Here is a 16,356-nt window from a genome sequence, read left to right as displayed (position 1 = left end):
GGCGCTTTAGCCTTGCACACTCCTCGTTTCTGGAGGCAGGGCCTTTACTCTGGTCCAGGGCTGGGAGCTGGGAAGCGCGATCTTTAGGAAGAAGTCTTGGGGTTTCAGTGGCAGCCCAAGGTTTGTGGGAACCTCATTTAGCAGGGGAAAGAAGACCAAGTTTACTCTGAAACAGGAGTTGGTGCCAAATGATTTTGGAAGTTGGCCTCTGGCCTTAAGTTACACTGGCTGTGGACAAGGATTTTGTTGGGCCATAGAGTGATGCTAGAAACCAGCGTGTAAAGGGAAGTGTTTGTCAGAACAAGCTCTGGTGACACACTTTGGATGTACTTATGTAGTACTCTGTACTATATAGAACAGTCGGCTACAAGGAGGAGGAGGAGAGCACTAGGCTGGCACCGAGTAGGCAATTTTGAGAGAGTCAGGCTCCGTGCTAAGCCCTGGGGATGAAAAGGAAGGCCAGAACAGTGACTACCTTCAAGGAGCTTAGTGTAAGAGGAAGACGAGAACATGCAAGCATGTTCTATATGTAAAAGCCAGCAGAAGGCCATGGATGGAGGAAGACTTTTGGCAAAAGGAGGAATTTTAGCTAGGCTCAAAGGAGCCTGCAGGCATTGGTGCACCGGGAGAAAGTTCTAGGCATGGGGGACAGCCTGAGAGAAGGCCCAGAGCTCAGAGATGGAAAGTATTGTTCCAGGAACAGCCAGGGGACTAGGACGCTCAACAGAGGCTTTTGTGTCCGATCTCAGAGGTAGCAGGAAGCCTCTGGAGTTTATTGAGTAGCAAGTGATAGAGTTGGACCCATTTGGTGAGGCAGTTTTGTCTTTCCTGAGTAAGATTTTTAAGGGTCTTGGGCTCCTTGATAGGGCACCTCATTTCTGTTGGCTACCTTTCTGTATCCGATTATTCTAGGTAGTGTGTACCTTCTTCACTGTTAGTTATTTACATAGTTCCAGACTGAGCTGTTTCAGTTGCCCTGTCGTAGTCTTTGGGGCCCACTCTGTCTAGGCCAGTGGACTCTTCTCATTGGAAGTATTCCTGCTGTGAAGGGCTGGAGCCTCTTGGAATCTGGTCTTCATCACTCCTTCTTCTGATCTAGTTATTTTGATGTTTCACAAACTCTCTGCAGCTGCTCCCTCCTGCCTTTGCATCAGTTACTCCACTGGAGAGTGTTGGCTTAATTTAGAGGATCTCACCTTTGTGGAATGTCTGTCTCCTTCCTGCTCCATATTCCGTTGCAGAATGAATAATAATGAGCTATTTAACCTGTGGTGAATGAATGATGAACTCCTGGTTCATTAAACCTCACATGCACATGTCCAGCTCTGACCTCCCATCCTGCATCTCCACCTGCCTTTCAGACATCTCGAGCTGCATGTCCAGTAGATGTCTCACGCTCAGTGTGTCCAAAGAAGAACTCATGACCTTTCCCCAAACTCTCCTCCTTTCCCTGTCACTGTAGAGGACAGCGCCATCCTCCCAAGCCGTAAGACCTGTAACGTCAGTGTCCTCCTGGGTTCTGCTTTCTCTCACCCCTCATATCCAGCCTGTTGCCACAACTTGTCGATCTCACATCTGTGACATCTCTCAGATATGTCCGCTTCTCTCCTCTGACACTGCCCTTGTCACCTCACACCTGGACCATCGTGATAATCTGTAGTGAGTCTGCCTGTCTCAAGGCTCTCCTCACTCCAGTTCATTCTCCATTTGGCCAGGTTCCCCCCCCCCCCCCCACCCAGTAAATTCCAGTAGCTCCTTATCACTTCTGGAATCCAATAGGCAATATTTTGATTGGCATTCAAAGCCCTTCAGAACCCAACTCTGTCCTTTCCAGTCTGATTATACCTTAACACCCCAATATGTCCTCCTTGGTCCAATGACACTGGCCTCTTGGCCATTCCCCAAAGAAGATTGCCTCCTGCCCACCCTCACCCCCCACCCCCCCATCTGTTAGCTCCAGGTTTTCTCTGGCTGTCCTCTGCGCCTGGCACACTGTCCCTCCTCTGACCACTGACCTCCCTGGTTTCTGAAACTAAAATTCCACCTGCTACAGGAAGCCTTTCCCAGGCCCTCTTCATTCCAGTGCCATCCCTCAGTTATGTGTAACTCACTCAGCGCAGAGCCCAGCACATAGTAGGTACTTAATGTTTGCCAATGACTCTTCCAGGCAGATCTTTCTCTGTTAGGATGGGAGATGGGCTGGGCTCCTCATGTTTCTGTTCCTTTTGAGTTCCCGTAGTTGTGTGTAGTAGTGATTTCAAGGGTCAGGTTAGCTAGGAACAAAATCCTTTTTGCCATAATAAGGTAAGGTACTGTTCTTCTGGAGGCCCGCATGCCTGTCCTTGTTCTGACACCAGCGTGCCACTCCTTTGGACAGATCCTGCTGTCCCTCTGCTCTGTTGTAAGGAGGTAGCTCCCTGGGGCCTCCTGCAGGGCGAGGGGGCCTTCACTTAGTGCCCTCAGAGGCATGGCTTCAGTCTTTGAACCTCCTGTCCTCTATCCACAGAGAGAGAAACTTTGCTTCAGTGTTGAAAGGAGAGCCCAGGGGTAGGGGCCGGCACAAGGCTGCCCATTCCCCTGCCTCCCTGAAGACTCAGCCCCTGGGGGAACATGCTAAGTTCAGGGAAAGGCCCTCATTTCACTGGAGTATCATGGGTAGTGGCCCTGAGGTCACTGCTGTTCCTGCTTCAGAACCATGTCATTTGTCTTGAGGCTGCATGTAGAGAAGAGGACAAAATGAGGGCCACACTGGACATGTGGATTGGGCCCAGGTGGGGCTGTTCCATCAGTGTAGGTCATAGGACTTAAAGGGGCAGCTTGACCTAGGCAGAACCCAGGAAGTGCATGTGCACACACACATCCCGCAGACCCTCAAGCCTGTCCTTGGCCGGCTTGGGCCTTGGCCTTCCACGGACCTGGGTGGCCAGCCAAGATAGCACGTCTCTGCCTGTAAAGGATCTGTCTGATGGAAAAGTCAGGTTGTACCAACTCTTGTGAGAGCTAAAGGGCAGTCACTGTGCTTGGAGCGCACGCTACAGAAGAAAACAAGCTTGACAGGGCCCATAGTAAAACACGGCAATCCAGAAAAATAAGTCCCTTGGCTGATTACTAATGAAACCCAACAGGAGAAGACAGGAAAAGAATAACTGCCTAAATGCCCACGTTGGTAGGTGGGAGTACATCTACTAAGCCCCCAACATCTTATAACCCCCTTCCTAAAAGGAAGTTTGGATTCAGTCAAAGGGCTGCCCTTGAGGACCTAGAGGGCCATGTGTGGCTCAGACCATCACCCTGGCAGAGATGACAGGAAAGGCCAATGCACCTGCTGCAGTAATTGAGGCATGAGGTGGTGAGACCTGCACCTGGGAGGTGGTACTATGTAAGGAGAGAGGAGTGGATTCAAGAGAGGTTGCAAAGGTGAAGGGAAACATCTTAGGAGCAGCTTGGCTCTGGAGGGTGAGAGATTGAGGAGACCAGGGTGAGTGTGAGCCTGAGAGACTGGGCGGAAGCAGGAGCTGGGGAGATGATCTGTCTTGGGTGTGTCCCTCAAAGGTGCTGTGGGACTGAAATGAGGAATGTAAGTGGGGTGTGAGACTGGAGGGCAGCCGAGAGGTAGATCCAGGAATGAGGAGTAAATGGACTATGGTGCAGACACAGGGCGCTGACCCCACTGCCGGGCTGCTCCTTGGTGCTTTGTGTTGGGCCCCTACCTCCTGCCGGGGGCGGCTTCTCACTGCTTCACCACCCTTGTTCTGGGAGCCTTTTAGCTGTGGCTGGCACACCCTGGCAGCCGCAGCCAAGGATGTTCCAGTGAATGTGTCTTAACTCCCATCATTTCTCAGTGGTCAGTCATTCAACAAATATTTATTAATCCCTTGCTGTGTCGAAAAACAAGTCACGGGAAATGACTAAGTGGAGGAACTGGCAGGCCAGGGTGTGCTGTGTGTTAACGTCCCCTCCTAGGAGGGCAGAGAGCTTTAGCCGGGTGCTGACCCCACTGAGGGAAGACCACTGGCTTGGGGCTTGGTGGAGGAGTGCTACCAGAGTCTTGATTGGATGATAAATAATGAAGAACTCTCCAGGGAGGAAGGCGGTTACTGAGGATGGTGGCAAAGGGGAGTGAGGGGTACTCCCACTGCACTGCCATGACCAGGGCATCCGTTGGGGGTGTCTGTGAAAGTGTCTGGGAGGCCCCCTGGGTGCAAGAAGACAGAAGGAAGCAGAGAGGAAAAGCCAGTGAGGAGGGCTGGATGGAGGGGGTTGGGCACTAGGCGGTGGTCCCTGGAAGGGTGCTCCTCAGGTGGGCACTGAGCTCCTGTGGGTGCCAGGCAGCTCTGTGAAGCTGGCCAAAAACAGGCCAGGAAAGAGGAGGGCGTGGAGACCCTGCTGCTAGCATGTTGTGTGTCCTGTGCTTTGTAATCGACACCACACCTACATACAGACATTTATGTGAAATGGAGTTTGTGCCCATACGTGTCCATACATTATACGTGTATATGCACACATATGTAATAGATACTGTGGCTCTGGCAGTTTCTGGAGGACCCGAGCCAAGGTAGATCTGGATAGATGGGTGCCTGGGCCTTCTCACACACTTGAGGGTGAGTCACTGACACGCCTAGTTTCACTTCCAGGTTTACACAGCTCCCTCCATAAGTTTAATCCTCCCAATGGTCCTGTAATCTTTAGGGTGGGGAGTATAGAGTACACCTTTGCAGGAGATCCACAGGACTTGGAGCAGGATGCAGGGAGGGCTGACTGAGCTTTGACGAGGCCAGAGAACAGGATAACCATGCCAGGGCTTCCTCGCCTGCCTCCATCTGTTCTCCAGTGTGCTCTTCCTAAAAGCACAGGTCTGACCATGTCAGCCCCTACCTTAACTCAATTCCAGTAGTTTCCTGTCCCCAAAGCCTTCCCACATCCTGACTCTTGCTCATCTTCTTGGGATATTTCAGGCCTTCCCTCTCCTCTCCTCTTGTCCCTTAGGCCAGGACTGTTGTCTTGGTTGTGTCTCCACCGCAGCCGCTGTGTTCCTTCTTTGTATTCACACAACTTCTCCTCTAGCGTAGGTTTTCTTTAGCTCTCCTCTTCCTCAGGCGCATCATTCATTGTTCTCCTCTCGATCTGCCTTTCACTCAGCTGCAGGATGACTCTTTCTTAGATACATCTTGGATAACCAGGAGTGGCTCGTGGCTTCCTCCAGCTGGCATTGGAGCCCTGTATAGTCTGTTCTTGCCTGTTGGCTTCCTGTCTCAGTGCCAGCTCGATGCCCATGTCTGGAGTGGCCTTGCTTTTCACTTCTGCCTCTTAGACTCTCCAGCTTCCTTCAAAGCTCAGCCCAGGTACAGCCTCTTATGGGAAGCCCCTTCTCGCGTGAAATCATTTTGTCTTTACCTGTGCCCTTGTGGAGTCTCCCAGGAGAAGGCAGTGTCTCTGAGCGGAGGACCAGTTCTACTTTCATCAATGTCTCTGTATTCCCTAGCTAGTTCCTGTTTATAGTCGTTCACCGACCATTTTGCCTGCCCTGTGTGAGGCCCTGGGCTGAGCACTCCAAGTTGTTCGAGGTCTTAGAAGACAGATTGTCTCCTGTTGTTCTAAGTGAAGACAGTTGGCCAAAGTGGCATCTTCATGTTGTTCCTGATGGGATGCGTTCTGTTGGACGTGTCGGTCACCTCTTGATGAGTTGGCTCAGTCCGTTGTCCTGGAGATGTGGGCTGGCAGCAGAATCAAAGTCACACACAGCAGCCAGCCTCTTGAAGAGGCCACTTCCTTCCCCATGTTGAAAATTGGCAGGTTCATTGGTGGCCTTTGTGTAGGATGTCCTCTGGTCATCGTGGTTCCGTAAGATGATCATCAGTGAGCTCTGCCAGTCCTTTCAGTCCCCAGCTAGGCCGAACAGACCACATTAGCTGAGCACTGGAAGTAGCGAGAGAGAGCACCAGGGCCTGCTGACGGGAGCTTGCCTGAGGTCCCGAACTGAGCATCAGGGACATAGACAACGAGAATGAAAGCGAGACCCTCTCTGTCCTCAGGAAGCTGACAGGACAAGTATATATAGCATAAAGACCAAGGTTGTTCAGGACCAAATGTTCTTTGCATGTTTGGAAGGGCCTTTTCTCATCATCCTGGAGTTGATGGGGAGGAGCTATTCAGGGAATTCTGGGGAGCTCATAGACACAGGTCATTTTGAGAGCTGTATTTACTCCAGTTCTTTCTGCCCTTGGCGGAAATTCAGGCCCAGAGAGGATAGGTGGACCTTGGGTCAAGTCCCATGCAGCTCGTTAAGGGCAGAGCCAGGACTAGGTTGTTGTGTCCATCCTTTGTTGCTGAAGAAGACCATGCCATCAGAGAAATGATGACATGACTTGCACTTGACTTTGTTTTGAGTGAGGGAGGGCTGCGCAGGTCACCAGCCTCACTTCTCCTCCAGAGCCATCTGGATCCAGTGACCAGATATTCCTCAGGATGACTGGAGATGACCCAGGATGCACTGGGAGCGCCAGCACTACACTCCAAGTCCAGACTGGGTACTGGGATGTGCCCAGCACTGAGGCAGAGTCTCCATGTATATGTAGGTCTGCTGTCACAGCCCAGGCAGTGCAAGGTCACTAGCTCACAGCTGTACTACCTGAGTTGATTCTGCTAGGCTAATGTGCTCTCTCCCTGCCTTTCCCCTCCTGTCTTTTTTTCCATGATTGATATAGAGGTGTTTGGACTCTGTAACCCCACTTAGGCTTTGCTTTCATATTGACAGCCCCTGGACTCACCATTGGACAGGTCAACTGTGGGAACTACTAGATAGCAAGTTTGCTTGGGACTTTAAACACTTTTTTCTGAAGTCCCTTGGAGATGTGTGCCTGGTAGAGGAATCTCTGAGTCCGAGTGTCTAGAAACTTGACCCAAACAAAGCTCCTCCATGAGACATACTCCAAGAAGGTCACTGCCTAAAAGAAAGGCCCCACAGATGCTACTACTTCAGAGCAGTGCTTTTTGTGGGAGATGCCCATGGACTGGAGAATGCCTGAACCCTCTGTGTGATGTGAATGTAGTGAGATTAAAGACAGGAACAGTGACTGAGGAATAAAGAGACATATGAGAAGGTTTCCATGAACTGATTCAGAGTGAAGAGGTCCCTGGATCACTGCAGCAGCAGAGACTTAACCCCCCCCCCCCCCCCCCAGAATGCAAATTGTGAAATGGCCGGGGCAGGCCTGAAGAAGTCTCCTCCCCCACCCCCAGCCCTTTGCTTGGCAGAGGTGGGGGCTGCCCACTGTTGACTGGGTTGTGGTGAGGGAATGGCATATTGGAAGATGACAACTGTGACGATTGAGAGATCACCATGGAAATGGAAACTGAAGAGGAAGACCTCATGTGAATGTGGCCCCTGAGCAAGGTACCCCTGTGCTAAGGGGCCAGTGGATGCACACTGGCAGCTTCTGGGGAGTCTGGCCCAGAAGAAATCTTGGGCTGTCCTGGAAAGAGCCCCCTCCTCAAAGGTGGCTGTGTGACATTCAGTAAATTACCCAAGGAGTCAGAGGGCAGAAAGTTTGGCCAGGTCCTCCACCCCAGCCAGTCTTCTTGGGGTCTCTACTTCCAGTGAGCTCTGAGTCTTTGCATTCCTGGTTCATGGAGGGGAGGGCTGTGCTACATGCATGTGCTACCCCCCCAACTGGAACTGTGGTGGGGGATGGGGCCAGCTGGGAGCTTATTTCCTGGGGCTTCAGATTGTTCCATTTCCAGACTGGGGCCATGGGGTGACCTAGGCCAAGGCAGACCCTGCCTCTGGGCATTTGTTTCCTCCTCTGGTCCTTCAATCCCCCAGCCTGGGCCATGCTGACCTTTGACTTTCCTGCTGTTTCAGCCTCCCAAGCTCTATGATCTCAATCCTGGGGTGGGGTGGAGGGATTGCGCGCCTTCCCCAGGAGGTTGGTGCTTAAATGAACCCCCAGTACAGGAAAAAAGTGGAGAAGCTCATTCTGAACAAAGTGCTATTGAATCTGGCATGCTCCGGGGGCTTCCTCAGCTCTCACTTCCCCCAAGCCCACCAGAGAAGACTCTAGGGGCCTCTGGCATGGTGGGATGATCCCTGGCAGGCTTTTGCCCTGCCTTTGTGAAGGGCCCTCATGTCCTTGTGAGACACAGCAAGGCCAGCCGGCCAGCATCTACCCATGTGCAGGGGCGGGCCCAGAGGGTAGACTCCAACCACAGAGTCTGTGTGGTGGCTGGTGCTCCCCAGCCTCAAGGCCTGGCCCTGCCATTTCAAGGTTGAGAGGTTCAGCTGAGATTTTGTCTGCACAGCCCTTTGTAGACCTGCTCTAGGACTCTCCGTGTTTCCTCCTGTCTGAGCTGGAGATGAAGCCCACCCAACCTGCCCCTACGCTGTGTGTGGGCCTCTTGGGGAAGTGTGGGCAATGGCCCATCATTAAGAACTCGGGAAGGATTCAGTGCCTGGGGAATGGGAGGTGTTCCAGGCAGGCTCGGGATCATGGACTGATGGAGGCTGCGGAGCCACTCAGAATGGGATCCAGCATCTTCTAGTGGGGAGGGCTGGCTTTTTGGGGTACGTGTGTGTGTGTTTCTTCTTGGGGGGTGCACTTGTGTGCACAGGGAGCATTTCTCTGCCTGTGCTCTGGAGTTGGCTGCCTGGCTGATGACCTTTCATCTCCTGTCTGTTTTCAGGAGGTTGTTCAGCTTCCTCTGGATTTTGTAAAGCAGCTCTGTTTAAAGATCCAGGCAGAAAGACCAGGTGAGGAAGGCTTCTGGGCCAGCAGTGCTGAGGGGTCTCCTTGGTGAGGCCAGGCTCTTCACGTCCCCATCACCTGCATTTCCCCAGTGAGGGGAGGGAACTTATCTTTTGAAGCAGAGGATAAGAAAAGAAGAGAGAGGAAAGGGCCGTCCAGCTAGAATTAGGAGAGCTCAAGCCCCTTGTGACTGCCTGGTACAGGCCCCCAGCCACCCCTGCTCCTCCCTGTCTGAGGGGGCTTACACCTAGGCCGTTTTGGAGACAAGCCCTGTAGAAGCTCTGCCCTTCAGAGCTCCAGGACCGCAGGGGGCCCTTTGTCCAGCCTAGGCCCTAGGCTGGTTCCTCTTTCCAGTCCAGTTCAGCTAGGAATGTCCTTGTCATGGGGCCCACGTAGAGTCTGGCAGGCTGGCCTGGGGGCAGAGGGTGGAGCTTGGATGCTAGAGGGGGCCCCATCCCCCAAACTTCATGGGTCTCCAGATGTGGCTTGAACTAATCTTTGAGCTTTTCCTTCTGTTTTCCAGAATCTCGCTGTGATAAAGACTTGGACACTCTCAGTGGCTATGCAATGTGCCTTCCAAACCTCACCAGACTACACACCAGCCATTTTGCAGAACACCGGCCAATTCTGTGTGTAGAGATTAAGGTGAACTAGCTGAGAAAGGGCGGGGCCCAGGGCACGTGGGCTGCCAGCCACTCACACATGTGTTTGTGCTTGGCTCCAACGGCCCTGGTTCCTGCTGGTGCATAGCAAGGTGCCCAGTGCTGCCTGCTGAGTGGGTTTCTGGGCCAGGGGAGCCCTTCAGGAGCTGCCAGCCCTGGCAGGGGTGCCATTGCTGCCACCCTCACCCTTTGGGGAAGTGAAGCTTCAGGCTGGCCTCTGTGCCTTGAGTGGGTACCAGTGTCCTGGCCTAAGCCATGGTCCTGGTTCTTGAGGATTCTGAGCTGGGGAAGCATGGGGAGCCCCTTCTTCCCAAGGCAGTGGGCTCAGGCATGGCTGGTGGCCCTCAGCCCGGAATGACCCAGATGCCTCCTCACAGGTCTGGCCCTGGTCCTCAGACCTCTCTCTGGGTCACTGCAGGCTGAGCAGCCCAGCGTCAGCCTCTAGCCCAACTGGGCCCTTGTTTGGGGCTTGGCACCCACTCCTCATGTCTTTTGTTAGTAGCCCACCCTCATTTCCCAGGATGTCTCTGCCCCTTGCTCAGAGCCATCTCTCAGTTTAGGAAAATGAACCAACGCATCCAGAAAAGCCCATATGACATGCAGTGTCCCACACCTATAGTCCACCACCTCTGCAGGGAAAAGTTCTCCGGTAGTGTGTGTGGGCTCTGATCTTTGTGTCTGAGTCCCCGAGGACGGTCCTGGTGCCTAGTTCAGGAGTGGCCTGCCTGTCTTTCCAAGGACAACACTGCCTGTACCCACCAGGGATGGGACCCAGTCCATGGGAGTGTCAGCCTGGCAGCTGGAGGGCTGCCCTATCTGGGCCTTGGCACAGGGAGGTCCAACTGCAGAGACCAAGCCTGCCTCTGACTGGCTGGCGATGGATGGACATCCACAGTTTGGCCTGTGGCTCTTTAGCGCCTGCTCACAAGCATCTCTGTGGGCCTCCTTAAGTGTTTTCTGACCTTGTGCTTATATTTGCAGCCAAAATGTGGATTCATTCCCTTCTCCAGGCATGTGACCCAGGAGATGAAGCATAAGGTGTGTCGCTACTGCATGCATCAGCACCTGAAGGTATGTCCATCTGTCCCTCTGTGCATCTGTCCTTCAGAGCCAGGGCCTAGCAAGCTGGCGGCCTTGCTGCTGGGGTGGACTGTAGCCTCGGGCCTGGCTTCCATTCTACACAGGACCCGTGCCCATTTCTGGATGGGATGGACTGACCCTCTGAGGGGCTCGTAGGGAGTGGTGTGGATGTAGCCTTGAGGTGTAGAAGGAAAACAGCTTTTTGTAGGTGGCCCCACCCTTCCCTCCCCCTGCCCCCTGGCCTCCTGACTCCCGCTCTTAACGCCTTCTCTCCTTGTGTGTGCTTGTCCCCAGCCCGCCCTGTCTCTAGCCTGTTCACACCTCATTCTTGACATGTGTCCACCATTGGATAGTGAGTGTCCTGAGCTCAGAGGGACCATGGGGGTTTTTCCTGCTTTTTCTGCATCTTTGGAGCTTAGCACACAGTGTTTGGTGCATAGTAGGTGCTTCATATACTTCCCTAGGACCCTGGGGGGAGGTGCTGTGCTGTAGTTCCTCCCATTTTACAAGGACCCTGAACCACATAGAGTAGTCGGGTCCCCAGGGTCGTACGGCTTTGAATTGTCTGAGGCAAGATTCTAATTCAGATCGCTCCCCTCCCCCCACCCTGGCCTCATGCTTCTCTGTGAAGTCCAGTTAGAGCAGGTGGGCTCATGGGGTCAGTCAGCTGAAAAGCCAGCCAAAGCCTTTCTGGGGCTGATGCTGCCCGGCCCATGCCCTACAGCCTGACATCGAAGGGACTCAGTCTCAGACTACTGAAATGACTGTAAAGCAGCAATGGGAACGAGGCAGCAGAGAGGACCCAGGCACTGGCACCAAGGATTGTATTTGGAGGCTCTGCCAACTTTTAGCCGCCGTGGCCCCTGCTGGGCATGTGATCCCCAGGACCCCAGAGGAACAGGAACAGGATACATGGGCCAAAATACTGACAGTGGTGCTTTGGGGCGTGGCGCCTTAAGGAATAATTAGGGCCCCTGAGTGTGACAGAGCATCTCTGCCCTCTGAGAAATGGCGGGTGGGAAAGTTTCAGGAAACCCACCAAGGCTGGCAAGAGCTGGGGCAACAGGAGGAGAACCTCACTGGACAGTCTGGGAAGTGCGTCAGGCTGAGGCTTCAGAGGGCAAGCGAGGAAACAAGCTGCCCTTCTCCCAAGGGCATGCCATAGACCCAGGGCAAAGAAATGGGTGGATTTACCAGACGGAGTGGATGGGGCGTGGGCACCACTTGACCAGGTTTGGTGGTTGCCAAGAGCTTCCTTTTCTTTTTTCCAGTGGGGGTTTTGGGGAGGAGTGGGAGGCCAGTGAAAGTGCAGTTTAAGAAAAAAGCGACCATCCTTGGAGAGGAGGTGCAGAAAGTTGGCTGGATGCCCTGCGAGCCACAGGGTGGAGAGCTTTGTGTGGCTGTGTGTGCAGTTCTCTCTGGATGAGGAAGCGCAGAATTCCTTCTCTGGAGGGAGACGATAGAAACGACTCAGATCCCCAGCCAGCAATGATGAGCAGCAGGAGCCTAGTCCGGGGCTTCTCCAGGAGCCCTGAGAAGCAACTGGGATCCCAAGGGCGTTCAGGAGTGAGAATGGGAGATTGCTCTACGCAGTTAGGACAGCACCCACCAGAACCAATGGGAAAACCAGCCAGCTAGACCGAGGCTGTGGAGAGGATGTCTGTGGGCGAGACAGTCTAGTGGGGAGAGCAGTGAAGGCCCAAAAGGAGGAGAGGACCCAGACCTGGTGTAGTGGGCAATCTGGGTGGGCCTAGTAGCTCCTACCAGCTTGTTTTTTCTTCTGATGTGGGCTGCCTTGCCCCTGCAGTCCCAGGGGCGCACCTGATCAGTGCCAGACTTTAGTGCAGGCATCCAGTCTGCACAGCGCCCCCACAGATGCGAACGCCTGGGCCTGCCTGACCCAGAGGCCATACCTGGCTTTAGTACTGGTTAATAAAAAGCATTTAATTTGGTAGGACAAAGTGCCAGAGTAAAACCATTGAAAGGTATACCAAGCTTAAACCAAGCAGCTGTGTGTTCTCAGAAAGAATTCCCTGCCATGATGGAGGTGAGGTCCAGACCCAGAGCTCCTTCCGATGCCCTGATTTGAGGAGGATGTTGTGCTGATAGGGCTGATGGGCAGAGGGCTGCAGAGGCTTCTGGGAGAGCTGTGTCATCTCTCAGCTAAGTGGGAAGGAGGACCCAATGAGTGGGCATTGAGATGGACCCTTGCTGGAGACTGCCTTTAAACTGACAGGCGGGAGAGATTGGGCTGGATTGCTTTTGGGAAGTTGAAAAGCACTTTTAATGACCCCCTAGCTCAACATGCAAGCAAAAGCGCTTCTGTGGAATGCTGACATTCCATCAGCTTCTGGTTGATTCAGATGAATGGCACTTATGGTTCGCCGAAGAGACACCCATGGCGGATATGAGCAGGGCAGCAGGGTGACTTCTGTGGCCAGGGTGGGGGAGGACAAGGGGCTGAGCCTAGGGCTCCACAGGCAGTGTGGGGAGCAGCCTGAAGGTAGGTCCCATCCCCAGGGTACTCCTGAGTCCATGTGGACACAGACCATCTTCCACCTCTGCTCCCCTCTGGACGTCCCTGAGAGGCAGGTTGAGGAAGTCTTAAGCTTTCCACTTTAGAGATGAGATAAAGCCGTTAGAATTTAGAAGCAGCCCCCAGATTGCCTGGCTCTCAGTGCGCCCATCACAGCAACTTTGTAGGTGGGCTTCCTGTCCTCTCTCTGCTACCCCAGGGCAGTCTAGCCAAGTTGGGCTGCCCTTCCTGAGGGTGCAGATGCCAGGACCCTCCCCAGGTAGGGAGTTAGTCTTGTGGGCAGCCAGGGAGGCTTTTCTTTGTATTGGCCCCTTAGTCTACCTGCCCAGTCTGATCTTCCTTCTATGTGTCCCCTCTGATGGGACAGCTGGTTGCTCTGTCCTCTCCCTCTCATCCCTGTACACAAGTTCTTCTCCAGTCTGGGTGTCCGTGCCCATTTGATTCCCTTTGCCCAGACTGTGGTGGTCCCTCTTGCCAGCCTCATGTCCTTTGCCTCCCTGCAATGCCACTTTCCTAGAACGTACTGACTAAACCTGTGCCCTCTGTGGTGCTAGGCACCCACCCTAACCCTAATCCTTCAGGTTTCTAAGTTTGTGAGAACAGAGTAGCAGGGTGAGGCCTGGAGGAATCCAGGTTTCTTCCTGAGTGTTGGCTCAGCCTGGTACTAGGCTCTAGGCACCAGAAGTCACTGGCAGCTGTCGCTCTGCTCCCCTTCCCCAGCTAGGCTTTCTTTCCTTTCCCAAACTGGCCCTTTGGAGACGTTTTCCTCCATACCTTGTTGGCGGACTTACACACTCTTAGCCATCTCATTTCCTTTCTGTCTTCTCCAGCTAGCTCCTGTGGGGGTGGGGTCGCTGATGACAGCATCCACTGGAGTGGGGGCAGCATTTACTGAGTTATGGGGGAAGGGGATATGTGAGGAAAATGCCTTCTGTAGCGTTATAGAGCCTGAATCAGAGTGGGGAAACCCTGGAGACCAGGTGGCTGGAAGCCTGTTGCTGTGGTCCAGGTCAGTTAGCATCGACAAGTGCTTGGGAAGCATTTCCTGGGTGCCAGTCACCTGATTCAGTCCTTGTCCCCAGCTCACCTGCTGGGGGACTCAGTGTGTGACCATAGGTATAGACAAGACGTGTATGGAGACAGTGGGATGTATTTGGAGAGTGCATGGCTTCAGCATCTGCCAAGAATGGAAAAGGCTTTCTGGGAGGACTGCCCTCTTCTTTAGATTTGCCCTGGGTCCTATCCAGGGTATAGCCAAGGCAGAGGTAGCTAGAGCAGGGATGGTAGATGGCCTGGTAAAGGACTGGGGAGATAGGGATTGGAGGGTCTCATGGGGATGGAGAAGAGGGGTAGGGGCTGTGAGCCCTCAACCCAAGAGGTGCCCAGACAGAGCAGTTTCAGAGTTCTTGATTATGGCTGTAGGTGAGAGCAGGTCAAGGGGAGCAGAGGAGGAGGAGGAATGGCTGCCATTTGTACTGTGGTTTCCAAGGTGCTTTATAAATAGAATTTCCTTTGATCTTCCAACAACCTTGCCATAATCCCCATCTGACAGAGAGGAAACTGAGGCAGACAGGGCTTAAGTGTCTGAGGCCAGATTTGAACTTAGTTCACGGGAACTGAACTCTGGGAAGCTATGGATGTTTCATAGGGCTGTTGGCAAGAGGACACTCTCTGCCATTCTGCTGCAGAAAACATTAGCATTGGTATTTCAGGCTCAGGTGGGCCAGAAGCAGTTTATGCTTAATCCATCCCTAAGACCTACCTGATGAGGTCCCTGACATCATGCTGGTAACCAAGCAGAGGAGTCCGAATGATGAGCTGTCACAGTAGTGCCCGCTCACAGTGCCCGGCAGTGGTCATGGGACCTGGCCAAGTCCCTTCCGAAGAGAGAAGGGTGAGTCATGGTCAAACCAGGGACAACTCTTGGGTGAAAGGCTGAGCACCGTCCTTCATCCAGTTCCCTACGAAGAGCCTGGAGTCTGGAAAGTCCTTTAGAAAAAAGTATTTATAATTTCTAGAAAAACGGGAAAGAAAGCTTTAAATATGTTTCTGCCATACTATAAGAGAGCTTTCAAGAACTGAAACAGTCATTTTCCTGGATTAGGATACTCAGGAATTTGCACTATTAATCACCGGCAATTTAATTAAATTAACTTTAATCATTACCAATTAATTAATGATTGCAATTTTTTTTTAACAGGTCGCAACTGGCAAATGGAAACAGATCAGTAAATACTGTCCCTTAGACCTCTTCTCAGGGTAAGAACCTTTTCTGACCTGAATCCCTGCGCCAAACACCAGCTGGGGGTGGCCTTTGGTAGATGCCGCCTCACCAGCACGCTCACTTGGCCGGTATTGATTTTTCCTAGTTTGTGTCAGCTGAATTTTTTTGTTCAACAAATTCCGTTGAGGAGGCATTTACTGAGCAGGTCACTTCGGGATCATAAACTGTAGCAGCTGTTTCGTCATGCACTTTATTGAAAGTGCCAGCTTGTGGGAGCCCCGCAGCTCCACCAGGTCCTTGCTGCCGCCCCTTGTTACAGAAGAGGAAACTGAGGCCTCCAGAGGTTACCTGTCAGCGCCACGGGAGGACTCCTTTGCTTCACATCTTTCCTGGCATTTTTATGATGTGTCTAGGAGCTGATGGTCTTATCATACCTGGGTCAGAGAAAGCCCAGGAGATGGTAATCAGGGCCCAGGTGAAGGAATTGATTATGGTCGGAGAAGGCAGATTTGAAGTGGACGTGGATTAACGTTGGGAGGACAGCTCAGGCAGAGGCCCAAAGACCGGCAGTGAGCCCAGCACAGTCAGGGAGATGGGGCTGGTTTGGAGCATCATTGGTGACCTAGACATGGGGCATGGCACAGTCAGTCCTATGCTGTCTCTCTTGTCTGGGGGGGCAGGGGGCGGGCCTTCCAGGGGGCCATGCAGGAACCTTGGAAGCAGCTGTGTTTGAGGGAACACTCCTTTCTGAAGGACAGAGAATTGAGGCTTTACCCTCTGCTCCCAGCCGTGTGGCTCTCGCTCATTTGGGCTGTTAGCCCTGTGTCCCCCTGCCCCCAGGGCTTGGGGCTCTCCTGGTGCCCTGTGTCTGTCCCCACCACAGTCCATCGCTCCTGATTGTGTTCCCTGGGGTTTGAGCTTTCTCTGTCAGGCTGGTTAGTCATCCATCCATGTACTTTTCTTTGCTGGTACGATCGCTGCCCAAAGACTCCCACGTAGTGCCCTTCCTGATGCACGTGTTTCTTTGACTGTCCAGTAGAAAGGCCATCTTCATCATTGGTGAAAATTCAGAGTAGGCCTGGGCTGGGCAGAGAGCCCTCCTGAGTGGGCTGG

At 53.1% G+C, this 16,356-nt stretch overlaps 1 protein-coding gene across 3 annotated transcripts in view; it reads left to right on the top strand.

Annotated features, from left to right (window-relative positions):
- IPPK (inositol-pentakisphosphate 2-kinase) overlaps nt 1–16,356 on the top strand; it is a 46,849-nt gene that overhangs the window by 13,936 nt on the left and 16,557 nt on the right. For 2 of the 3 annotated variants that reach the window (XM_072599208.1, XM_072599209.1), the window contains exons 4-7: nt 8,680–8,746; nt 9,265–9,386; nt 10,385–10,474; nt 15,220–15,278. In XM_072599208.1, the coding sequence (XP_072455309.1) occupies nt 8,680–8,746; nt 9,265–9,386; nt 10,385–10,474; nt 15,220–15,278 (338 nt within the window). Of the gene's footprint in view, nt 1–7,198; nt 7,394–8,679; nt 8,747–9,264; nt 9,387–10,384; nt 10,475–15,219; nt 15,279–16,356 lie in introns of those variants that run through there. The other variant, XM_072599210.1, reaches the window with a different exon arrangement.

Source organism: Notamacropus eugenii, chromosome 3 (assembly GCF_028372415.1).
Source record: "Notamacropus eugenii isolate mMacEug1 chromosome 3, mMacEug1.pri_v2, whole genome shotgun sequence".
In the NCBI taxonomy this organism is placed as follows: Eukaryota; Metazoa; Chordata; class Mammalia; order Diprotodontia; family Macropodidae; genus Notamacropus; species Notamacropus eugenii.
Note: the sequence above shows the minus strand (reverse complement) of the source record. Positions and strands in the feature narration are given on the sequence as shown.